Consider the following 26,135-nt stretch of genomic DNA (forward strand, 5'->3'; position numbering starts at 1 on the left):
TTCCACATTTCCCTCTCTTTTATTGCATATTCTACACCTATTCACCCAAATCTTCCAAGAAAAGAAGCATAAGCTTCATGAAAAGTGAAGCAAACATTTTGGCTTTGCTTCATGCACCTATTATTTTGGAGTTTTCCCCAAATCTGTGCACCAGCATTCCCCATTTATTTCCAGTCATACCCAAGACACATCCTGCTGTGTTGGCCAGCTTAGTTTTCATCTTATTCCAAACATCCCTCCAGTGCTCTTACCCCAAAGCTACCACAACATGCACATCATCTACCCTTCCTCTCCTCAGTCTCTTATAGAATTCTGCTTCTCTCTTGCTGTAATTTTCATTGTACTCTTCCATTATTGATTCTTCCTTAAGAAGTCTACAGCTTCAATCTCTTATTTCTGCCCTGCACATTAAGCTGTCTTTGTTTTCCACTGCAAACCATCAATACTAAATTCAAGATTACTTTTCTTTCAAAAGTTCCTTATTTTGACCCTCTTTTCGAGCCTGTTCACACTCTGAGAGGCTTTGCTTACAGTAGCACAGACCTTCACCTGTCCTCAGTTTTTCCTAAGCTCCCCATCTTTATTCCTGACATCCCACAAGTCTTTTTTTCCTACTTCTGTCTTCCACCTCTCTTTTTTAACTAGAGCAGCTTTTATTTTCCTTCTCAATAAGTATTCTTTTTTCTTCTTCAAACCAGTTCTTCAAATTCCTCTCAGGAGCTCTTCCTTATCTTTTTGACAAAAAGCCTGTGTGCCCTGCACTTACCAATGCCACAGTCTCTTTGGAAAGAGCGAGTTTCCAATGAAATATGAGCACAGACAAGTTCAAAACATGCTTCAGACTGCAATAGGTCATCTTAACATAAGACACAAAATATACCATCATTCTTACTATAGCTGGCAATAATAATCTTACACAACTAGCTTTCATCTTCTGAGTTTTGAGTGTTCCTTAGAAGCAAAATATTCCAAGGTGGCACAATTTCTTACCATCTCCCATTCACAGGGTATTTTCTAGACTCAGATAAGTTTCCATCAACAGATGGTTTTTCTAAGCAAAACCCTTGAACTCTAAATTATAGGTTAACAGTGTGCTGGGACCACACTACATTAGGGCAGCTTCTTGGTTGCTACTATTCCAAAAAATCTATTCCTTTCATTAAGTAAACTGATAATTTATAATGATCTTGTCAACAGACTCCTACGATAGCTTGTAAAATCTTGATTTAATTAGGAGCAAATATTCTCTGTGTATGGCAATGGGTGACAAAGAAAGACCAAGACATCATGATATACATTTCTTGCTCCTTGAAACCATTAAATTTACTTCAAGAATCAAACAGAGCACGTAGTCTTAGCTTTCATGACAGAAAGTTAAGGAGAAAAAGGCACATTCTCATTTAAATTATTGTGATGGAAGAAAGTGGAACTAGATTGGATTTGCAACGTGTTGGAAGATAGTTGTCTTTATTGCAGTTTGCAGACACTTGATAAAAATGTAGCTATTTGCCTCAGCTTCTGAAGAAATCAAATCTCATATGATACAGAAACATGGTAGGGCACAGTTTCATACTGAGATCACATGCACAATAGAAGAGGCAAAGGACAGGAAAGAGGCAATGGGAACACCACAATGTTCACATGTTCATGACTCATCTGTTGGATCTGCTTCTCAGGGACATATAATTTCACACAAGTGTTACACTGATGGACAAATCATAGGTCAGTGTCAGACTCCTATTGTGCTATCCTTTCTTTTTTCTGAACACAAAACTCCTAAAAGTAGTCAAAGAAATGTGAGCAATTTTATGGTGATGTTTGTTATTGTCTGCTATAATAGCCTTCTTTCCTAGTAATTCAATATGTAAAAAACCTTAAAATGCTTGCAAACATTAACACATATTGATTAGTATTGATTCTCCCCTATGATGAGTGGGAAGAAACAATGAATATGGCAGAAACTGTCTGGATATAAGAACTGATAACAGCATGGTTGCAAGCCTTGGCTATTGTTCCTTTTTTGCTAGAAGGAGTGCTTGAGTCCTTTCTGAAATCCTGTTGCCAAGAGCAGACCTAATCTTTTCTCTTCAACTGCTTTTAATTTGCAAGAGCATCTGTTCTAAAAGCTCCAAGCATTGAAAGCTAGACAGGTATTTTTGAGGGCTGATAAGGTATTGTGAAACTAACAAAAAGCTTCAGATATGAACAACTTCTCAGTATGCGATTCATTTCCATCTACAGGCAGCAGAACCCTTCCCTAGTTCAGTTTCATGTACAGGAATGGCTGGAGAGCTTTTTAAAAAGAGCCACAAAATGGGCACCTCAAACATTTTTCAGACCAGGATGGCCTCAACACAGAAGCACAGGTTCACATTCTAGATGTGGTTGCATTTGGAAAATATCTTTGTTTCTAAAGGACACAGAAGCAGACATAAAGAAATCTCTAGTGTTCTTCAAGGAAACAAGGTCTTGTCATTAAATCACAAGGGCAAAGATCTGGGTTTACTTTCATGTAATCTTACCCTTCAGCAATTCTAAATAAACAGGCCCTATTAATTTCAGTTCATTGACTAATTGCTGTCTTTAGACTCCAATATTTAAAAATGAACTTCTGGAAACAGAAATTGCCTTGTGCTTCAATTAGTTCCTTAAGTAACCAAATAATTCATGGGAAAAAGGAGACAGGATGGATGACTTCAAGTTTGTTTCCTTGTTTAAAGAACTAATTTCCATTGTTTTAGGGAGGTTCATGATTAAGGTTATTGAAGTCATTCTGGAGACAAAACTTGGGAAAATGGCTTGACATCAATAACTTTTCAAAATACAACTCTAAGTATACTAGTAATGACATCAGTGTAGAGACTTAAAAGTATGTTCTGAACCATAAGAATTACACCTGCCAGTTAAGACGAAAGCTATCAATGCTAGCTTATTGAAGTCATTCTGGAGACAAAACAAGTAATTGAATTTGTGTCCTCATCTTGGGAAAATGGCTTGACATCAATAACTTTTCAAAATACAACTCTAAGTATACTTTTCAAAATACAACTCTAAGTAATGACATCTGTGTAGAGACTTAAAAGTATGTTCTGAACCATAAGAATTAAGTCTGCCAGTTAAGGTGAAAGCTATCAATGCTAGCTTGAATTCTTAATATTCCTGTATAATACAAGACATCATCCAAAATATGAAGGTTACATACTTTCAAATTCATTCTCTATTATCACTCAGACTGCCCAGTGTAGCACCTGGCTCCTAATTAGAGGCATTTGGATATTGCCAGCACCAGTTGTACATTGCATGCTCTGAAATGTTTAGCAGACTGTTAACTAGGTGTTGAAAGCCAGGTGAAATCACAGCACTAGTGAACCTTGTATTAAGCAGCAGGGACAGCTTTTGCTGCAGTACTCTCTCAGAGCTTGCAAAAGGCAGGAAAGTCTGACTGGCAACACTACGATTAGCAGACCCAGGAGACTGGCACAAAGACCAGAGGGAACCCATGAAAGCTAAGGAAGGGAAGAGGGTAACAAGTACAGGATAAGACGTGCTGACCACTATCTAATTCAAAAAACTTCAAATTCTAGAACAGGACATTGCAAAAATAGAAGAGCTTGACTGAGAACGAGATTTTCATCGGAAGTAAATCTTCAAAAGGCACTGAATCAGATCAACAGCCAGTATAAATCAGTTCAGTGAAGCTCCACGCACACACACACACAAACCCCCAAAACCACCAGTAGTACCCCACTCCCGGCACCCCTGCCCCCTGATTAGATTATAAACTCCTCAAATCCATTTAAAAATCTTTGCTCTCTGAGAAATTTCATTATAAAGGTACATTGATGTCACATAGAGATGCCCCATGAACTCTGTCAATGTTAAAACTGCTGTTCAAGAGGGTTAAAAAAATTAGGAAAACATAATAAAGAGAATGGCTTTGGTCAGAGAAAGAAAATCAACAAGAATAAATGCTGACTTTCCCATATTTGGGTTCATAGCAAAAGAACCTTCCTAATTTTCTATGTCAGTAACACACTTTTCACTAAAACCTTCAACATATGTTTCAATTTTTAAAAAGCTTAAGAACAACTAAGTTTTCTGAGGTTAAAAAAGATCTTTGAATTTTCAAAATTAAATATGCTTGGGGAAAAAAAATCTATTCTTGGTTTAATACTCTAGAACATATCTACATTTATTAATAGCATGGAGGTAGACACCACATCACCAGGGAGGACAGCTTCTCATTATGAACGCTGAATTTAAACATGCTCTAAAAATTAATTCTATCTAAAATGACTTGCACTTGTCTCTATTTTGCTTGCTGAAGTGAGTTCCAGTCTTTATGCCTTATTAATGGTAGAATCATTTTGGTCAAAAGCTCCAAAAGTCCTTATTCACTCTGAGTGTCCAGCATGGCAATCCAAAGCAAGGTGAACCTGAAATTTTTGGAGGTGCCATACATATTCCTTCTCTCACTTGGGCACCTCATCTCACTATCTGTAAAATCCAGTTCACAGGTCTTGGTCTTTCCTGTGTACTGCATAAATGGGTTCCTACTTCACGGTCACTTTGTTGGAAGTGGAAGGGACTGACATCTAACTTTACTGGTTAATTTTCAGTGATGCCCATATGGTTGGCAACAATGTCTTTTAGAGAGAAAAATTTAGGGTTTGGTGCTTAGCTTTAACATGTCTTTGTTATTTTAATATAGAGGACACATTTTTTTACATGTAAAAATAGTATTAGTGATTGTTTGCAAGCTGAGAATGCAAAAAGATAGCTGAACATTCAAGTCCTTGCGTTGCTGAGCAGACAACGGTTTAGGGAAAGCAACTGAACGTTCATATTCCCCTGCACGAGCTTTAGGCAACTGAATATAAAAAATCTGCTTCTAGAATGAAACAGATCTTTTAATTATGTGAAAAGAATTACTATAAATATAGGAAAGAAGAAAAGCTTAAGTCCAAAATGTGTTTAGTAGATAAGCAGTTGCGCAGTTCTTCTGCCCTCATCCATCTGAGGAAGCATTTAACGCTGAAATGGAATATCAGAGGTGGTTAGGTAGAACAGAGATAAACTTAGAGCTAATTAGAAAACATGCTTCATGTCATTCATCCACTCTCTAGTAACAGCTGTTTTGAGATATTGCTATAGGGATGATCCCACTGCAGTACTGGCTTTTGAAAGCCTTCCAAATCCTGCAAAATGTATTAATCTGTGACACTCATATGAATAGCACAGACAAATGGCAGCAATTACTTTCTCCTCTTTATTCTGATTCTTATCTTTGTTTGATGTGGATAGCTTATGCCAAATATCTATCCAAGATACTTTTGTGATTTAAGATTTATTTCTTTTAAATTATTTGGTCTGTTTCGGGGTTTCAGATAATGAAAAAATGGAGAAAACCAAACAGTCTTACTATGCAAGAAACAAGTATTACTGGCTTCCTTTAACACTCCTTCAGGAACCCCAGGTTCAGAGGTCTTTAAGACTTCTCTTCAGGAAGTGCATGGAAAAGCCTGAAAAAGGTCACCAGTCATGTTTTGAAATAATGGAAGCAAGAACCACTTCCCAATAAGCAAAAGATCTGAGACGAAAAGAGGACTGTAATAAGAAAGGACCTAGAGGGTTAGAAGGGAACGGCTCAGAGGGAGCTCCTAGAAGACTCAGAGCTCCAGGGCTCCTGGCTCTTGCTCCTTATTTTCTTCATCCTTCTACAGCAGCCACATTGGCCTGGCTAATTTGGATGCTAATTTTCTTCTCCCCCCTGCAATAAGCAATTTGTTAAGAAAAAGGAGGAAAAAGGAGAAAGGGAGAAAATGTTTTATTTAAAAGGCTTTCTGCCTGCATTCTCCTTGAGAAAGCCAGCATGCCTGAGAGATTACTGCCATCACAGCTACATGAACTAGTACTTCATAAAAACAAATAAATCAGTGACCTGAAGCCACGCCTGCTCAGCACAGAGTCCCCAGCCTTGCTGCCAGTTTTTAAAACAGAAAGATTTGATCCAAAAACCCAAATGATTTTGGATCATACCCTAAGCCTGCAGCATATCTTATGTCCCTGGCACTTAGAAATGGCATGTGAGGGGCAAGGCTTCCAACTGCCCTGAATCAAAACTCAAACAAATGGCAAAAAGGGAAGGGGTAGTCCAGGACAGGAAAATCTGACAGATGCAAGCCAGTTGGGAGTGCTCTTCTCTGTGGACACAGCCAAGGGGACAGGAAAGAAAGGGGCATGAACAGAGGGGAGAGGTGAGGCCATGTTGGCACATAAAAATATAAATAGTTTTGCCACATACTGTGTACAAGGCTTAAAGCTAAGTGTTTGCTGCTGAGAGGGGTTCTATGGAGGGGTTTTGTGTGGCCTTTTTTTTTCTAATGCATACATCACATTACCCCAAACTGACAACTCTAGTCAACCGTTATACCAGAGCGGCAACCCTGCAGATCCCCTTCTGTGCATTCTGCTTGCCTGGGCAGCCTGACACTTCCTTTGTGACAGCTCTGCAGACCTTAGGACACATTCTCCCTCTAATGCACGCACAAGCTCCTGGTAATGCTGATCATTGGCTACCCAGGCGAACTGAGCTTCCCCCACTTCTTTTGTCGCGGTCCACAGCAGGTATTCTTTCATGGCAAGTGGGAATCCCATGTCAGTAAATCACTCAGCCTTTCACTACATGCTGCAGAGGATGGCTGATGCTTCTGTCTGCTGGAGCTATTCCTGGCCTGGTTTGCTCATGGAACTCTTAGAAAATAATGTCCTAGAAGTAACTGTTCAGTCTGCCACAGAAAGCAAGTGCAGATATAGAGGAGTAAAATGCATGACTAACTTCTCAGATCAGATTCCAGTCATTATTTCAAAACACCTGAACACATCCGTTTGCATCTTTCAAAGTTCTTCAGAGTCAGGTTATGTGGGGAATCTTCAGAAATCACATGCCACATCCCATTTAGCTGGGAATAGTTTGGTGTTCCTAATCCACTTTGGTTCACTTACAAAAATCCCAGCTCCTGCAGCTAACACCCTCAAGTCTTTTATTCTGTTTCTAGGGCTGTCACTACCTGTAAATTTAGACAAAGCCAGAATTTTCTGAATGACTCATACCTAACAACTAATGGGAGCAGCAAAAACTCAACCTCCATTGCAGGAGAAAAGCTAAGAGTACCCCCTACTGTTCTGGGTGAAATATTAACATTCAGCCAGTCCGAAACCAGAGACAAGCTCACTGTAGCATATAGTCTTTAGTTGCTTGGCATACGTCATTTCCCTCTAGAAAAGGACACTTAGAAAATGGGAATTACTTCAGTTGAAAAAGACCTCTAAGATTATCAAGTCCAACCATTGACCCAACACTGCCATGGATATTAAACTATGTCCCAAAGTGCTGTGTCTACGTGTGCTTTGAATACCTCCGGAACAGTGACTCCACCACCTCCCTGGGCAGCCTGACCACCATTTCAGTAATTTTTTTTTTTTTCTAATATCCAATCTAAACTTGTTGCAGTGTGATTATCTAGAAGGGCCTCCAAACCATCATATTACTGCAGATTAGTGTCACCACATTCAAGCAGAATTATTACAACCCACCTTTAAGATTTAAATATACTCAAGTGGATTTAGAGCATGACTTCTTCTTTATATTTCCTATGGATTTAAGGGTGCTCCCAGTCACCAAGAGCTGCTCAGATGACATGCAAAACTCATTAGGGTTTTGGTAGCTTGACAGCTTTTGATGCTCTATGGATCTCCTGTGAGAGTTGTGTGTCTTAATTAACCTGTCAAGTGCTTCAGTATCTCTGGAGAGAAGGTGCAGTATAATGTAAAGAATTGTTATTTATAACTCTCCCTCCTTTCTGCACAAAAAGCCACATTACTTCAGATGAAATCTTAATGACTGCAAAGTTAAAAAAATAGTGCAACTTCTGTTAGCTGAATCCATTCCAGACATGCAGGTTTCTTGTCTTGCCAGGTCAGAAGACCAGCAGGTTCTTCCATTAACCTCCTGCTGTGTGAACACAGCACATCTTTTCCATTTTCTGGGCTTCTCTTCCAACTCTTCTCTCTAGAGATGTTCTTCCTGTCAAGGTTTGCCACAGAGTGCATTTACTAAGTATCAGTAGTAATTTTGTTAATAACAAAGGAAACTTGCTGTTGATCTTAGCAATAGTCTTAAGATAGTTAATCTTCATTGCTTTTCTGGAGTAAAAACAACTGGAGGGGAAGTTTAATTTAAATCCAGGGAGGGACATGTGGAGTGTAGCACCTGGCAGTACATATGTGGATGGTAACATGGTTGCGCAGCCTGGCCAATAGAGTACTTGCAATAGCCCATCTATCAAGACTTAAATTCTAGAAGATGATACAAATTTCATGATGAAATATGAAAGCTTAAAACACCAGCTAGTAGCAGCAGCTTGCAGTGGGGAAAAAAAAAGGGAGGGGGGGGAACCCTCATGAGAGCCTGTCACCTAAACTTCATCTTACACTGGAAAGATACCTTCCTGGAGCAAGTCAAGCACTTTAATAATGCAGTAGTGCCAGCTGAGGAAAATGGCTGGTCTGTAAAAGCAATTCCTACTGTAAGAGTGCAGGAAATGGAATCTCAACAGGTTAAGAAACACTTACAAGCTCCTGCTAAGACAACTCCTTTAGCCAGCCAGAAAATAACTTCCAAACAGGTCACAGTTTGCACTTCAGCAGCTCACTTAATATATGTTCAAAGTCTGGAGGAAGAAACACTAATTATAGAGACTGCATAACTTGTGCAGGCCAGGCCACCAAACACTGCTTTGGGGTTTTTCAGAGCTTCTTCTAGTTGTACAGAGCAGGACATTAACACAAAGTCCGAAATGGTTTTTACTGCAGACCCTGTGAGGCACACAGATTCATCACTTTCTGATTTTATTTTCTGATTGCTTACTGATTTTTGGAATGTTTTACAATTTTTGTGTGATTTTTACCTGGTCTGAAGATGTTTCACTATGATTAAGTTACCTGGTTATCTGTGCATAGCCTCTAAGTGCAGCTCTACAGTGTTAAAAACAGGAACTGAAATGAAATGCAGGGCTGTTTGAAGCCACAGAAGAATGGCTGAAGTCTCCTGGTGTTTCCCTTAAATAAAGGTTCAGCGTGGCCTCTGTTTCTTTTCCTGATCTGTTACATGAGGCAATAGGTCTTACGCAGCAAGCTCAAATTGTAAGCATTAGTTTGCCAACTATCACATTTAGGTGAGTGTTGGCATGTAAATTCGTTAGAACATAGGAAGCACTAAGATGCTGAGCAACTTCACTAATGTGATACCCTGTTGGGGAATCCTTACAATGTCTTATTGGTCTGTAAAGATGCAGAAAGGATGAAGCCTCTGTTGTTTTGGTGTGTTGTGTTTGGGTGGCAGTTTGATTGTGGGTTTTTGGGGTTCGGTTTTTGTTTTTTTTAAAAAGGGTTGCATAAGGATGGTTTTCACCTAACATGACTGGCAACAGTACTTGAAAAATAAAATCTCTACCCCTAAACATCCTCAAATAAGCGTAACTAATCACAGTGCACAAATGTTGTGCTGTGGGTGCTCCCTATCATGATCAAATACAGAAAAAGAAAGAGGAGAAGAAAATTAGTACACACACAGAATAACTCTCTCCAGAGATACCAGGTGGCAAATTTTTTACCACAGATTTCTCTAGCAAGCTGGATAATTTTTTATTACTCCACTGTTTGGTGAACTTACTTCCCATTTTAATTGGCCTGCTCAGTGCTTTAATACACGAGGAGGGATTTTTTAATTGCTAGACAGGCTTAGCAGCAGAGACCAGTTTTACAAAGCACAATGCAAGCATGCTACATGGGCTGCCAGGTGTACACACCACAGAGCTTGAACGTGTGTGTCACTGCGCAGAATTACAGAGCCCTGAGCAAAACACATCCCAGACATGGTTTGTTTTCCTGTCAGGAAGCTGAACTGAAAACAAACATGAGACTCACGTAAAAAGATAATGCAGCTTTTCTAGCTATGATAGAAACAAACAAGCAAATGGGGTATGTCCCACCACTATTTGCGCTCCAGTTCACTTGTGAATACCCACTGCTCCAGCACCTGTTCACAGAGAGTCCATTTTTCTCTGCTGCTCACCTACCACACACTGCACAGAAATCACCATTTTGATTCCATACCAAGCCACTCTAGCTCTTGGTCACTCCCACACTGAATTCTACATACCTAGGAATTCTACTGTGGCTTCAAGGAAAATTTAAGAGAGAAAATTTTTGTCAAATAGTCACACAATGATTTATCCAGTGCCTACTTTCTCACATCGTGGTGAAACATCATTTTGCTGTGACACTATCTGTAAGCATACAGGATGCTAGGAAAAGGTGAATGGTATCAGCAGTAGGCATTCAATCAGGGAATGAACTGCTATGTTGAGAGATAAAGATGAGGTCCAGGGGAGTTGAGGATTGCTGAGGGGTTACTGCTTCCATTGTCAAATACTCATTTTTGTGCACACAATTGCAGCAGTTCTGGTTCTGTTTCAATGATCCCCTCCTCCCTACACCATCATCAATTCCAATTTAACAAAGATCAACATGCTGGGAAAACACAAGACTTCTCCAGGTCACACTTAGTAGGGTGGACCTTCCTCAGACATGGAGGAAGATCAGTGCAGACTGTTCTTCTGATGCTTCATTGGTGAAACAAGATGCAAGGGTGCAGGCAGAGCTGTTAAGCTTAGATACTTCTCCTAGTTTATTGAGATGATCAGTACGCAGGCAAAGTATTAGACAAGAAGTTTCTGCCTTCTGCTACCTGCTGTCAAATGCCCTAGTTTGGCTAGTGAAAAACAAATGCCAGCTGCAACCTAATAAAGAAAAAGGCCTTGGACTTGAGATGCGTAACCAAATCCTGTGTGAGTGACACTATAAACCTGCTGTTGCAGCATTTGATCTCTCAAGGGTATAGAGCGCAACATAAAATGGAGGACAGCAGAGGAAGATACAGGTACCTTTGATGCACAGACCTGCAAAATCCAGTACTTTCAAGCTGGTATCAGCAATGCCAACCTTGTATATGAATTGTGAGGCAGGAATTGTATATGAATCTTTGCTTTAATTCTGCCTCTCTCTTCCCCTGAAAAAATCAGCAACTGCCAACTCCCCACCTCCCTCCCACCAGGAACTGGCCACTTTCCTTCATCACTGGCATTATCCAGTCCTGAGCGTGCCCAGGAATTTCACTGCCTGCCTCACTGATGGTATTTATTGGCAGTTCCTCATAAATATGGGACATCATGTTCTGCCCTCAGGTGGCCCACAGCGTGAGAGTCAGGAACCCAGTTTAAAAAGACAGGTATTCCCCTACCATGAAGAGCCAGTATTTCTGGATGGCTATATGTATTTGTGTATATATTTCCTGGCAAAATAGGGCAGAGGAGAAGGCACAAAACCACGACTTATTTGATGTTCTAGTCCTCAGGCCTGGCAAAACTGAATATTTGACAGCTGCTCTTCAGAACAGAGAGAAAGGACCAAACTGCTAGATTTGGGTAGTGGTTTAGGGTATCTCTGCAGTCTCTTGCTGTCCTTCAAAAAAGAATGACAAAGAGCATCCACTAGCTCTGTTTACATAGGATCCCAAACTTCCATTTCAACAGATAGATGTGGGATGTCCTGAGTTCCCTGCTACACTGGTAGATGCAAGAGCTTTGGCTCTGTTACAGAGCACAGGTTTATCACCAATGTGCATCCAATCCATTATACAAAGATGTCTCTCCATCTCCCCAGCAACTTGTACCTTTGCTATCACTTCAATAGCTGCTACAAAACATAGTTACTTGATTATGGGTAGAAATTATAAACTTGGCATGCATTGCAAACTCAGTGTCAAACACATGACAACAAGAAACTGAGAACGGGAAAAGCTATATAGTTTTTATGGTCAAGTTTGGATCAATACTGAAACATTCACAGCTGTTTTAGAGACAGCAAACAGCTTTGGACAACACAGAATTTGCTGTTCCATGGACACTAGAAGCTGAATTGTCTACACAGCAAACCATGCCACAAAATATCTACCAATTTCAACAGCAGCATGATTCTGGCTCCTCTGGAAGAAGGAAAACATGACAAGAATAATAATCTTGCTGCTAAAGCACTGAACTCCAAGGACTTGCATGTAGCTCCTGAGTCTACAAGAAGCTTCTTAATTTACTCAGGCAAGTTATTTCAGAGTAAAGTCACCTCCCCTGGTGTGCAATTAAAAAATTACGTATTGATAAATTGCAAAAGTAATGACATACCTGGGTTTCTTATTCTCCCACTTGAATAGGAATAAGTTGACCACAAAAGAAAGCATTCCTTAAACTGTCTTTGTGTGCTTCTAACCATGTAGTCCTGTGCAATTATCAGAGAGACTCCATAATACTTGTACTTTAGCCAGTTTAGAAGGAACAACTTTTCCCAGATTAAAAAAAAAATAAAAGAGAGAGAGGAAAAAAAGAAGCATGTAGTGTTTTATAAAAGTGTAGTGTTTTGACAAAGAAGTTTATTAGGAATAACTTGAAGCCCAAGTTAAAAGGACAGCCTGCCAAGAAAATTGTGATCATCTGGTTTGCAAAATCTGTAACTATTTCTACAAGATCTATTCTGCACACCAGCAAAACTTGAGTTTTCCCAGAATAAAGCCAGTGTGCAGAGCATGTACAGTTGTCCTTGCTCTCTCAGCCCTCTCACCATTCACTAACAGATACTTGGTAAGTGATTTTTGGTGGGGCTGAAGTACATTCACTGTTGAGATATTTCTGTTATCTCACCAACTTAATTTGGTCATCATGGTTTGGTCTGGGAGACACTGAGAAGACTACATTATTTTAAGCCCACAGTTGAGAGCTGCACCCCAAATGTGGCCTTAAACACAAGAAAGTGCTTGCCTGAAATTTCATGGATTTAGGATCATAATGAGGATAAAACCCAAAGCTATATCTTGACCAACTTCTTTAAAGAACAGTTGGCCAATGAAATTACAAGCTTACATACGAAACTGTGACACGAATTCTGTATCCGTTACCAGTCTCACCAGTTTGTTAAATCATGGATAGGGTCCATGGATAAGGTGTCCTTGTTCTAATTTAAAATCAGTATGAAATGGATTACACAACTTGGGTTTCTAAATGCCTTGAGATTCAAAACATATCTAACAGGCTGAAGCTACTAAAGACTGATGTTTGCGTTTTCTTTTACTGTCCCATTAAGCTGTACCATTGGTGTAGCAAATGAATAGAAGCATCATTAGCTGCAGTGCGCCACTATTAAGAAGTTGGCTGGCTCTTGCCCCATTTACAACTTCTATCTCAACAGGATTTCCAGAGAAACAGACTTAATGAATCATGCCTAGTCATGCCTGAATGCTCACTGACACTGCAGCTTAGAAGCAATAACTACTCTCAAGGGACATTTTTGCAGTATCTGTGTTCCACACTAAGTTCTGGGCTGTATTTATTTCCTAGAAGCAGGTACACTGCACTAGTGAACAAAACCAGTTTTCTTTCTGCAGCTTAGTCCTCCCCATACACGATGGGGAATTAATACTAGCCCTTCTCTTTTGTGCATCATTTTGGGATATGCTCATGAGAAAAGCTGTTTAACACAAAACTATTAACCTTTGCCACTGACTTTCAGGGAAGGAGCAGAATGCTGTCATCACCTTCTCTCTCTAGCTACCTGCTGTTCTCCTTAAATTAGGTCAAGTGCAAAAAGTTATTAGTTGAAACTGATAGGCTAGTTCTGCAACTTGACTCAAGACCATAGAAGTAAGTTCCACTGGACTGAGGTTTGAGAGTGAATCAGAACTAATAAGGTGTGAGACAAAGTAATAGGTCTCATTAATATAAATCAATATACACTATTATCAAACTTTCATACACAGTGTTTCCAGGTCTTCTTTTACTCAGGAATCCTGCTGACTCATTACACCTTGCTCCAGGTACAGAAACCAACAGCAAGAGCTTGATCCCCAATGACAGAAGGAAGAGGGTCCAGAAGCATCAAATCTAGTAGAGTTGCTTCTAGTGAATTTGCTGTCAGTGTGGCCTTACAGCTGATTTCTAGAGAAGACCACTTAATACCAAAACCCAACAATGGTCTAAAAAGCTTTCAGGAATGCTTTGCTTTCCTCACTAAAGCATTGTTTTCCAGCCACTAGGAGTTTTTCTTTAACTTCAGTGTAGTTTGTTTGCATTTGATGTTCTTTTCACGCAAACACAGCCCTGCCCCATAAATTTTTTTCTGTTATTGAAAGCAGCAAAGTTCATCATAGTGAATGAAAAAAAGTCACTATTTTCTGACATCTGGCAGGCAGCCTCATACATATGAGATTCTACAAATTAATATTAATATCATTAATTAATATCAAAACCTGCCAGAAGCATACTTGTGCAGTAGGTTCTTAGCATACTGAAAATTAATGTGTCACATGCAAATAGTAAAGGTGTAAACCTGACTAATCTAATTCCATGGTGCAAGGAACAACTGGAGCAGATGAGGGAGAGGTCCGTGAAGTGGCAGACAGCCACATCCTTCACTGGGGCATCACGGGGAAGATGAGATGAGAATCACCTCAGGGCATTCTAGCAAGTGATGCAGATGCCATCAGGGGCAAATTGGGCTGCAGGGAGTCTTTGCAATCATCTGTAAGTCTCAGCAGCATCTTCTAGATGATTACGTGAAACAGTGGTAAAGATAATATGCTTTTTACTTTAACAATCTTTCCAAGCATGTTATATCCAAAATAATTAAATTTAATTTCCTGTTCTCTCCCAATGCCGCAGAGCACCTGGTCATTTCTAACCCAGCCTTGCTGATTCCAAGGAGAAGGAATGTGGCAAGTTCTAAGTAAGCTGCATACAAATACAGATATGTCCAATAAGCTTTACTGGAAAAATGGAAACAAAACAAGAAAGCAAATAAGCAAAACTTTATCATACTGATGAAGTAATTTGTACCTAGACATCTCCATCATTCTGGAAAGAAACCCCACATCTGGCCACTGCCTGTGTGCAGTCCTCACTCAATGCACAAGACTTAGTATACTATTGAGCAGATACTATTTGGAAGTTACAGGTTGTCAAAGAAAACATGACAGGATAGGAAATAATCTCACTCAGCTCCTTATTTATGACTTTAAAATAAGAGTAAAGAGCAGAGGATAGATGAAATAAAAATTGTTTTAAGCCCTCACTCAGTTCAGCTACCTGTTTTTCCTTTCAGTCTGATTCCTGTTCTTCTAAATAGTATTTATTTGTTGCCAAGCAGCAGAGACCTAATTAGTCCAATATCATGTTTCCTTGTTTTCCTCACTTGCTCTTTCCCACTTACATGCACACTGCTCCTCAAGTCAGCTCTACAGGATGAAAAGCCATAATAAAGAGAAAGGGAAATTGGCTAGAAGAAACAAGTGAATTGAAAGCATAATTTTGCACTCAACCTATAGAAACACCCCCTCCCTCAAATTACTTCCTCTTATCAGTAAAAGCTGACCCTTAAGCTTTTGCCACAGAACACACATTAACATCTCCAGCCAAGCAGCCAGCAGGCTTGGGCTGTGCTGCTAACCTAACCACCAAACCAGCCAGCTGAAAGCTACAGCAGATACTCCTGCAAGACAGTCACTGCAGTACCGCTGAAGTTCCTGTTGAGGGCAGTTTAGAGAATTCAGTTGTGCTGCAGTGCACACAGGAAAAAGGGCTGTCAGCAAAACCTAACTGCTTCTCTCAATTCATTTGTTAGAATGAAAGGGACACCTGATTTTAAGTCGACTCCCCATAAACCATTTAGACACACCACCTTCTCCCCATTTTGTATTTCTTTGCTTTGTCACAATAGTAATCTTTTCAGGGGTGGACAAAGATTTTATCTTCCAAGATACAGCCTAGTTTTGCACCAGGACACATTTTTTAACCCAGCAATACATGTTTCTGTACTGTAAGAAGAATTTAGTGCCTTCTCAGAAGGCTCCAGCCTACTTCTGTATTTGAAATAGCAAAAGGACTTACAGCCAAATACTCCTCCCCTTTCATGCACATTTGCCCAGAAGAGAAAGGGATCCCAGAACACAGAAGCTGACTGCACATATAAATCAAATGAAGAGAGAGGATTTAGAGGATCAAAGTAAGGGAGCCACAGCAACACCAAGCAGAGACTGACTGCTTTGGAGACTGAGATAGTCTAGCTACAGCACATCAAAGAAGGCCATTTTCCAGTCCCCATGACCACCATTCCTCACAATTAGCCAAGAGGCTCTAGTTCTCCACGCTGTTTTCCAGCTCCAGAGCTTTTGCCAAATGCTAGAAAGTTATGATAAACTAGAAACTTTATCTGAATTTATGCTTACGAGACTGAAGCCTTAAGAGTCAACCCAACAGCCATTTGTAACTTAGAAAAGTCAGCAGTTAAGAAATTCATTGTCATAAATGAGAGCTGGGAAGAGAAACCCTCTAGTCAATGTCAGAAACATTTAATCCCAGAATGCAATACAGAAATTCAAGTTCACTTAGAAGAGCTTGGCAATGTAATAAATGCACTGCATGATGCTTCTTGTGTTCATGAGCCAACGAATCAGTCCAGATACGCCTTATGTTCAGGTAGCTCAGCTATCTTGATTCAGTTCCCTGTCTGGCAGGCAATGGGAAGGGCTGGGTAAGTGCAGCAGATCTGTCACTTGCAGCAGACCATCTCATACTTGAGCTGCTTGTTGAGTAGGTTTGAAAGGCAACAAACCAGCAGACTAATTGGATTTTTAAAAACGTGGTATTGAGAAATGAAGCCTTTCTAACATGCTATCATTATAACATTTCTCTGCAGGATACTAAATTATTCCCATCAATAACAATAACATTTAAGCTTCAACTCAAACATCAGGGAAAGGGTTAATATTCAAAATTTTTAAAATTCTGATCTAAACTGAGCTTTGAAGAGATCCCAGCATTCCCTTATTCTTTAGAAAATCATCACTAAAACCAAAAGATACCTCTGCAGGCTGGGATAAGTGGAAACAAGAACACAGACCGAACCAACTCGATATATCTACCTCTGCTAAGCAGCTGACTAAAGAGTTCAAAAAGCAGTTTGCAACAATCTGAAGAGCACTTTGACCAAGGAGAAAAAAACTGAACAAAACAAATTACCATGTACATAGGAATAATGGGGTGAAAAAACATGATAAAGATAGATAAATAAATAAATATTCCATTCTGGAATTCTCCCTTAAATGAAGTCCATCCCCTATAATCACCTGAATAGCCCTGGAAAGGCCTCCCAGTTGCAACAGGACGCACGAAATGTAACTTCTAGCATTTCTCACTTCCAAGATTTGTAAGAATGATGTCTCATCTAATATGCCCAAAACGGAGGGTTAAACCAACACCTATTAAGTGATTTGCTCATCTTTAATACTAATGGGAGTTGTATATGCATGTGATGAACTAATAAGATTTTCTGAGCAAGCAGCAAGGAGAATGACTCATACTAATGGTCATTATAGAACACCAAGGGGACTGTAACATAACCCTCGTGCAAGCATATTTTGTTCAGGCAAAATAAAGCAAGTACCTTCAAAATCCAATGGCTGTGTTAAATCCCATGACATCTGCCTAAATACCGATGGGGTTTTAAAGGCAGCTTCTTAGTTGCCAGTCTTACAGCACTGCTGACAGCACTACTTTAACAGTTCTGAGGGAACTTTCCACAATCCAGCTTTTCACTAACTCAGAATCTTATGTGGTTTCAGAATGTAAGATTTTGTGCACCTGTTGCCACAACATGGCTATAAACACAAGAAATGAATGCAGCAGACGTTTCATATTGGTGAAGAGTTAGATTTTGCTCCCCTTCCAATGATATGCCCAATGCATATCCCCAAATGAGTCATCTGTGCAGGAAAAACATCTCCAAATTAGCAGACTAGAAACTGCAGATCATATACATTTAGGCACAAAGTCATGGCTATGCTACTTCCAGATCCAAGCGTTCCATGCACATGCAGCTCTGACAACCTTGTCCCTGTACCTCCTCCTTCCACAGCCAACTAGTTCAGTCTCAGCACAATGCTCCACTTGAACAAAAAAGTGCTCTCCTACATGGATCTGCTTTTCCAGTGGGAATGTCTGCATAGCAGGGAGTGTAGATAGTGGAGAGCTGAGCAAAGGCACATAGTGCTGATGTGCCAAGCAAGCCAGCAGCACCCCCAGAGGCATGATCAGAAGCAGGTCCTGGCCTGCATTTCATAGCCATAGCAGGACACTGGTGTGTAAAGCTTTCACATAACTTACACTGAATTATGTGATCCTTAAGTGTTCGTTAACAAGCAGAGGCTACCACAAGTTATTAGTGTTTTGCTAATCAGTGGAAATCCTGAATAAATGTGACCTGTTTCAATAACAGGTAAATGATGTGTTTGGGACAAGAAGTTATGCTTATTCTCCCAGGAATAAAAGTTAGTGAGCTATAAATAGCAACAAGTCCACTACTAGTATTAGAAAAGACAAACTTAGGAATACCCTTCTTTGCATAAGTTGCACTTGATCTTATTTGGTAAGATTATAAATGTCCTAATTTGGTTTTAAAAGAAAAATCAATTGTAAATTTATTTAGAACAATTTACCTGCCTGCCTGCTGTACATCACTGGGCTTGCATTGATTGCTTGAGATGGAACTCATTCCAGATTGTATTGATTTAATTCATTAGCAAATTTTTAGCGAAATATATTTCATGGTTTCAGGGCAGAAGTACATAACGCTCCATTTAGAGGCTTCAGGACTGGAGCTGGGAGGGTACTGGGAAGGGGATAGGGTTTCTCCAATGAATAAGATTTACAACCAGCAATAATATGAATCATCTGTTTCAGATAGAAGGACCATTTCGAAAACAATAAATAAGAAAAACTAGGAGTGAAAAAGCCTAGATACGTTGATAGGGGAAAAAACTCCAGGTGGTGAAATAAGAATGGGGTGAATAATTCATGAATAGTACAGTGTATTGGTAGTTTTAACAGACACTTCTGATTTATGGAATTAAGTACCTTAAATAGCTCAAAAATTTATAAAGCATATTAAAATCAACTGATCATGAGTAGATTTCTCTGGCTTTACAGCAAGGCAGTTGAGCTGCATTTGTTACCTTGGCAACTGAAGGGACCTCAGTTACCATGGCTACAGCTCCTTTAAAATACGATTGGCAATTCCTCACTCCCCAACTTTTGTGACTATTGAAAAGGAAAAAAAAAAATTCCTAGTACTATGTCAACACTTGCACTGGGAAAAAAAGGTCTGTAAAACGTGAATTTTCTCAGCCCACAAGGCCAGGTTAAGAGTAAGCTATTTTTTTCTGCTGCAAGTCTTTACCTCACTGAGAGACTGTGTCATGAAGAGCTTGATCGTCACATATTCAGTGCAACACTTCACATCAAAAAGAAGCTCTACTGCTGACTGGAAGAAATGGTGCAGAAATGGACTCCTACCATGTTGCAGTTTCTCTCTATATCAAGGTTCTCCACAACAGAGCAGTTGCCTGGATAGATTAATGGAACACAGGGGGCAAGGGGGAAAGAGAATCAGAAATCCTGGGTTCTTGTTTCAGAGGCAAAGAAGCTAGCAACAGTGAGTGCATTTGTCTCCCCTGATTCCAGTCAGTACCAGAGACTGGGTTCCTATGATGTGCAAAAGCTTTGTGCAGGAACAATTTACCACATTTAAAAGAGTATCCTCTGAATTATCATGTTGCTGAGTTGCAAGTAATGTGTTTAGGGAAGTCGCTTGCACTTAGCACATCAAGATGAGAAAATGGCTTTCCCAGCTTTCCAAAAAAATTGTGCACCTTACCTGAAGCACAGGGCATTTGAAGAAAGTGGTCACAATGGGAAGCTGCCTCTTTCTCCCCATTGAGGTTATACTACAAGTTACATAAAACTACCTCAAGCTCTGATTGTGAAATAATTTATTTTTTAAAAAATAATTGCAGACTTTGATTTTGGCACTTTTCAAGTACCTAACTAGCTCTAAGTTTTGAAGTAATCTGTAATTTCTGATCTGGGAAGCAGCTCTTATGCTATCCTGTGACACTCACTTGTACACATGTCATGCCTTAAGCAGGCCTGTGGCAGCACAAGTTGCCACAGATCACACAAGGATTAGAAATGGCTTGAATCAACAGAACCCCTCTGAGGTGAATACTATTTTCCATCCTTGCCAGCTAACTTTGGGGAAGTGAGTGTGCATGTGTATGCACACAAGACAATAAAACCTGACAACAAATTATCTTTGTAGTTTCACATTTCCAAAATCAAAATGTCAGATATACATAATGGTCAGATTTATATAAAGACCCTCATCTGGCTGCACTTAATCCTAATCATGAGCATGTGTGTAAATGTTTTTCATTTTGGAAGGAGAAAATGAAAAATTACTTCTAAGCCATAGGAAGTCTCAGGACTAAGCTCATTTTCACAAGTCTTTGGGTTTTCCCAGTTGGATTCCACCTAGCTCCAGTCAGGAATTCCCCTTTGTCAAGGAACTGCATAAGAAATGCCTTTTCTCTTCCCACAAGGAGGGACTGGCAGCAAGTTACAGAGGAAGTGTGATTTTCTCAGGAGATAAAATAGTTTCCAGAACAAAAGTGGTGAGGTGAGATCCTGAAAATCCTAATGCATGACACTACCATCCATCATTGCTACATAACTTGCCTTTTCAATGTAGGTTACCTACTGCCTAACAGAAAAAGACTGAACAACCTAGCAGTAGCAGGCTATGAAAGTTCCCTCGTTGCCTTTGTCATGTGTTAGTTTATGTTCCTGTGCATGAGATGTTATGTGACTTTCTCCAGTTTTTCATTCTAGAGCATTTGACAGAATTGACAGCATAAAAGTGTGTGGCATCATCAGAAAATGAGATTAACAATTTTATTGAATCAATGCAGTGAGAGCATGAGCATATGAAAACAGGAGTCTAGGACTCATAAACAAGGAAAAGAAGGAAAAGATCTGCAAATTTCTAAATCCTTAGCTGTTTGTCATGGATAGGACAAAAGCAAGCAAGCTTAAAATGCAGCAAAGATGATTTACGTTAGGCATCACAAAAAAGTACAGATAAAATATGGTGAAGCACTGGGATAAACTTCCTGCTGCACTTCTACAATATTCACTATTGCAGGTCCTTAGTAACAGTCACTATAGCTACCTTTCAGAAAGGATTACACTGTGTTGGGACAGGGAAATGACATTTGGAAGTCCCTCTCAAATGCAGGTTTCTTCATCCCCTCAAAGAAACGGAAGACTTACTTTCAACACTTAGAGCTCCTTCTGCAGTGTCCCATTTACTTAGCTGCAGAAGTCTTGGGGTGCTTTTAGATCAGCAATCTATATATGTTAAGATAAGAATTTCCCATTGAGCTGTTGCTGAGCAATATGAAACATTTCTTACTCCCACCATAATGTCTCCATCTAGTTCTCACTGCCAGCCAGGCTAGGGAGCTAGCAAGGAACCTTGTAAAATAAATTCACGTCTCTTCTGTGACAATGTTCTCCTATCAAATCACAAGATTTCATCTATCCTAGGTGAAACTGGAAAACTTGCCTGTGAGCTACAAAGCCACAAAGTCAACCTTTGCCTGTGACCAGCTGGCTGGCCATGTGGTCACAGAGAAATACCACACATATCATACTTCAAGTTCTGATGCAGTTCTGCTTATCCCAGTAACTACCCTGTCAAAGCACATGGCTGTCTGCTAGGACTAACATTTGAGAGATCTGCTTCTAATTTATTTATTGCAGTATCAACACCGAATAACTTAAGCATATTTTCCACAGATGACTGCACATTTTTTTTAACACGCTGCTTCATGTCTGTGTACTACTAAGCATTCCAAGATTTTTTTGCAAGCTGTCATATGGGTTATTTTTCCATTGTGCAACCACTTCATCCATGATCTGCTGGTAGGACTTTTTATCTGACTCTAGAGCAAGCTTTGCCTATCTGCAAGCCTACTTCTTCCATTTGTCTCAGCTAAGAAACACGAATTTGAAAAATCTTGTGAGTGAGCCAGTATATTTGTTGGTGTGAGCTTCTGTGTCAATTGCCTCTTCATCTCACAGAAAAAAGTCAGACTGCCAAGATAGTCACCTCTTCCTGCACAGGGAAAAGTTTGGTGGTAACATCTGATTGTGCCCTCACACTTTCATCACACCTATAAAAGCAGAAGTGGATTTTTCCCCTTGCAATTTCAGTTTCATAATCATTACTCAAATGATCTTAAACCATCTTACATTAGGATTCTTAATGAAATATTGCAGAGGTTGCTTTTTGACAGAGTCTAGCTTTTCCTCACTTCCACAGCATTATCTGGTTGCCAGTATCATGTGCCTACATTTAGTCATCTGATCAGTCATACAGATTCAACATTTCTTTCAAAATTTCAGTAGAATTACTTGCACATTCAAAGTGAGTCATTTGTTTGAAGCAGGGTCCCTATCTCCTAGAAAGCCTGGAAAATTGGTCTTGACAGATAATGAAGTGGTTATAAAGCTAAATATTTTAAAGCAGGTTTCATTTAACCCACTCTTTGGCTGAGCTGCAGCAAAAAGATTTGCCTCTGTTGCTAAACATTTTGGTGATACATGGACTAAGTTTTAAATGAGTGGTTGAAGTATGGGTTTTCAGATTAAAATACAAACTTGGCAAAGCTTTGTTATTCAGGTCACAGGTAAATGCTGGCAGCTTCATTCAGGTGTAATAGTGTTCAGAGACAAGCCTCAAGAGGAGGAACTACTGTAAAATAAAGTTTGTTAAGAATTTGAAGAGATTGCTTGTGAATGGTGATCATGTGCAAAAAGCACAGGGTTCTGGATATATTTGAATTACTGATGCTTTGTAGAAAATCAACCCATGGTTTGCCAACACTGATCTGAAACTCTTCTGAGTCTATCTTGTTCCTGCAAGATATACAGCATTCACCAGTCATAGACTTACTGAAAAATTACTCAAGAGTTTTTTTTTTATTATTCTACCTGTTTGTTCCCCCATCCCCCCCCAAAAATCCCCACACCTCAACATATTTGCTCTCACTAGAGTCCTAATATATTTTTCTGAAAACCTCACAGCACTAATAGCTCCATTATTTCTTCTCTGGAGACAAAGATGCGTGGTGAGAGTGCTCTCATCTCCGATTTTAGTCTTGGCAAGCCCTGAGTTTGCCTGTGAGAGAAGCAGCAAGTCTCATGCTGCTCAGAAGCCCTGCTCATACAGACTAAGACAACTGTTTTGTTGGTTCCACAAAACCAGGAGGGTTATGATGTAGTGATCAAATACTTTTGCCATTCAAACTGAAATCCACCAAAACAGATCAGTAAGAGAGGGTGCCTCTCCTGTAGATTTCCTGATGCTTCAACAGCATGTAGGAAACAGATGTAGTTCAAACAAAATGGTGTCTTCCTCTGCCTTTCATCCAGAGGTTCAGGGAAGGGTAGAATTTCCTGAACTTCCTTAAAACACAAAAGGGATTAGCAGTCGCAAAGGGAGAGGTTGGCAAATCTCTGAGCATGATCTGTTTCTTTTCTCCCATCCAGCCTGAGTCAGGATTGTTAAGTGATTCTGAGCAGCATCAAAGGAGAAGAGCACAGTCTGCAGCATGCACCTTCTACTAGCTCACTCTGAACTGTGATCTGGAATGAATTATGAATGGTGTGTCATGTAGATTGCTCTTTCCTAGAAAACAAACTCTCAAGTTACTGGAACTTGACTTGCAAAGGCTGTGCTGCTTCCACTGCCATCACCCACTTTTTCTATTGTCTATGGTTCAAGAGTGGTGTATGTCTTTTCAAAGACTCAGCCAAGGTCTCCATTTCCAGGTCCCCACTACAGGCATTCAATGGGCTTGATACTAGGCAGACATAAATTGGCAGACCACAGCCCCAAAGAGTTTATCATCTCAATTTAAAAAAAGGAGACAAAAGATGGTGCAAAAGACGTAGACACACATGCTTGAAGGCTAAAAATGTCAATGGTGAAGGTTGGAAGAGAACCTCAGTCGTCTGCTTTCTGTCCGAGTGCTTTCATCACCAGCCCTCACTGCCCATCTGCTGGCAAGTCCAAGCCCTGTATCAATGAATTCTACTGGGTTACTGGGCTTATTTGTTTAAAACAAAGCATAGACAATGCTTTGTATCTCCAAGATCAGAACTATCTCAGAAATGCAACCAGTCTCTGGGATTTGGCAAGAAAGTCTGACAATGCTAAGCAGGTCTCTGCTCCTTGCAGCAGAGCCCACCTGAGACTGCCACTAGTATTTACTAGCACCTTACTGAGATCTGAAATACAACAGCTGGGAGCTGGGAGCAGCATGGAGCCACCATACCACTGACACAATACTGAGAAAAGACTCACATGACAATTGTCCCAGAAGGTATGCAGTATCTTTAAGACCAAACAGTACAAAAGACCAAGTTCAGGAAGGCAAAATTTCAATGTCCTTAACCTTAAATCCCACAGAAAGCTCTGAGATTTAAATGTTTGCTTAAATTTACATTCACACTTAAGTGACAGCTGTATAGGAACGGATGTTAGCATCCACTTCTATACTGCTCTCCCTCTAAGTCTGAATGTTAGCTATCTTTGCAGGTGAGATTTGGCATCTTAAGCTCACAGGAAGAAGGCTTGGAATTATCTCCAGTTCTAATACAGCTCTTGTCTCTCTCTGGCATTTCAGAATCAAAGCCCCTGTACTTAATCTACTGTTTAACATTTCTCTCTTTTTTTCCACAGTATGTGGCATTTGCCTCCCTATTCTTCATTCTGGTCTCTATCACCACCTTCTGCCTCGAGACCCATGAGAGATTTAACCCCATCGTGAACAAGACAGAAACTGAGTTCATCGGGAATGACACCCAGGTGCGGCACTACAGGGAAGCAGAGACTGAAGCCTTTCTCACCTACATTGAAGGTGTCTGTGTGGTCTGGTTTACATTTGAGTTCTTGATGAGAGTCACTTTCTGCCCAAACAAGGTGGAATTTATCAAAAACTCTTTGAACATCATTGACTTTGTGGCCATACTGCCTTTCTATCTAGAGGTTGGACTCAGTGGCCTGTCTTCCAAAGCTGCTAAGGATGTCCTGGGCTTCCTCCGCGTAGTCCGTTTCGTGCGAATCCTGCGAATTTTCAAGCTGACCCGCCACTTTGTGGGGCTGCGGGTCCTGGGACACACCCTCCGCGCCAGCACAAACGAATTCTTGCTGCTCATCATATTTTTGGCATTGGGCGTCTTAATCTTTGCCACGATGATCTATTATGCCGAGAGAATAGGTGCTAAACCAAATGACCCTAGTGCCAGTGAACACACACACTTTAAAAATATCCCCATCGGCTTTTGGTGGGCTGTTGTCACCATGACGACCCTGGGCTACGGAGACATGTATCCTCAGACTTGGTCAGGCATGCTGGTGGGGGCCCTCTGTGCTCTCGCTGGTGTGCTGACCATTGCCATGCCTGTCCCTGTCATTGTGAACAATTTCGGAATGTATTACTCCTTAGCTATGGCTAAGCAGAAGCTACCAAAGAAAAAAAAGAAGCATATCCCGAGGCCACCCCAGCTGGGATCCCCCAATTATTGTAAATCTGTCGTAAACTCTCCACACCACAGTACTCAGAGCGACACTTGCCCACTGGCCCAAGAAGAAATTTTAGAAATTAACAGAGCAGGTAGGAAACCTCTTAGAGGAATGTCCATCTGACCGTTAACCTCCATCCCGCGTAGTGATTTAAGATTCAGCCAGACTGCTTTCTTAGAGCAATGGGTAGCACATTTATCCATTCTAGTCCCACCATCACACAGTGAATAATATGTGTGAAGTCTAGGTTGCAGGGACAAATGGTACAGTGGAGGCTGATCAGCAAAACTAAGGATGAAAGCACGCTCCAGGAGCCCAAACTTTGGTCCTGGTTAAGGGCATACAAGTCTCAAGATATTTTGAAGAGCTGTTACATCTAGTGGAAGAATTTTGAGAGTTCTACAGCTATGTTGCTGGACTGTGTAATACATCTCAGAGGCTCCTGGGAGCTGAATGCTTCATAGAGTAGAGTAGGAGCCAAGTACTCA

The 26,135-nt window shown here is 40.3% G+C and overlaps 1 protein-coding gene across 5 annotated transcripts in view; it reads left to right on the forward strand.

Moving 5' to 3' along the window:
* KCNC1 (potassium voltage-gated channel subfamily C member 1) overlaps window positions 1-26,135 on the forward strand; it is a 92,475-nt gene that overhangs the window by 49,446 nt on the left and 16,894 nt on the right. For 4 of the 5 annotated variants that reach the window (XM_054390319.1, XM_054390316.1, XM_054390317.1 and 1 more), the window contains exon 2: window positions 24,805-25,738. In XM_054390319.1, coding sequence (XP_054246294.1) covers window positions 24,805-25,738 — 934 coding nt within the window. The remainder of the gene's footprint in view (window positions 1-24,804; window positions 25,739-26,135) is intronic. The other variant, XM_054390315.1, reaches the window with a different exon arrangement.

Source organism: Indicator indicator, chromosome 21 (genome assembly GCF_027791375.1).
Source record: "Indicator indicator isolate 239-I01 chromosome 21, UM_Iind_1.1, whole genome shotgun sequence".
Classification (NCBI taxonomy): domain Eukaryota; kingdom Metazoa; phylum Chordata; class Aves; order Piciformes; family Indicatoridae; genus Indicator; species Indicator indicator.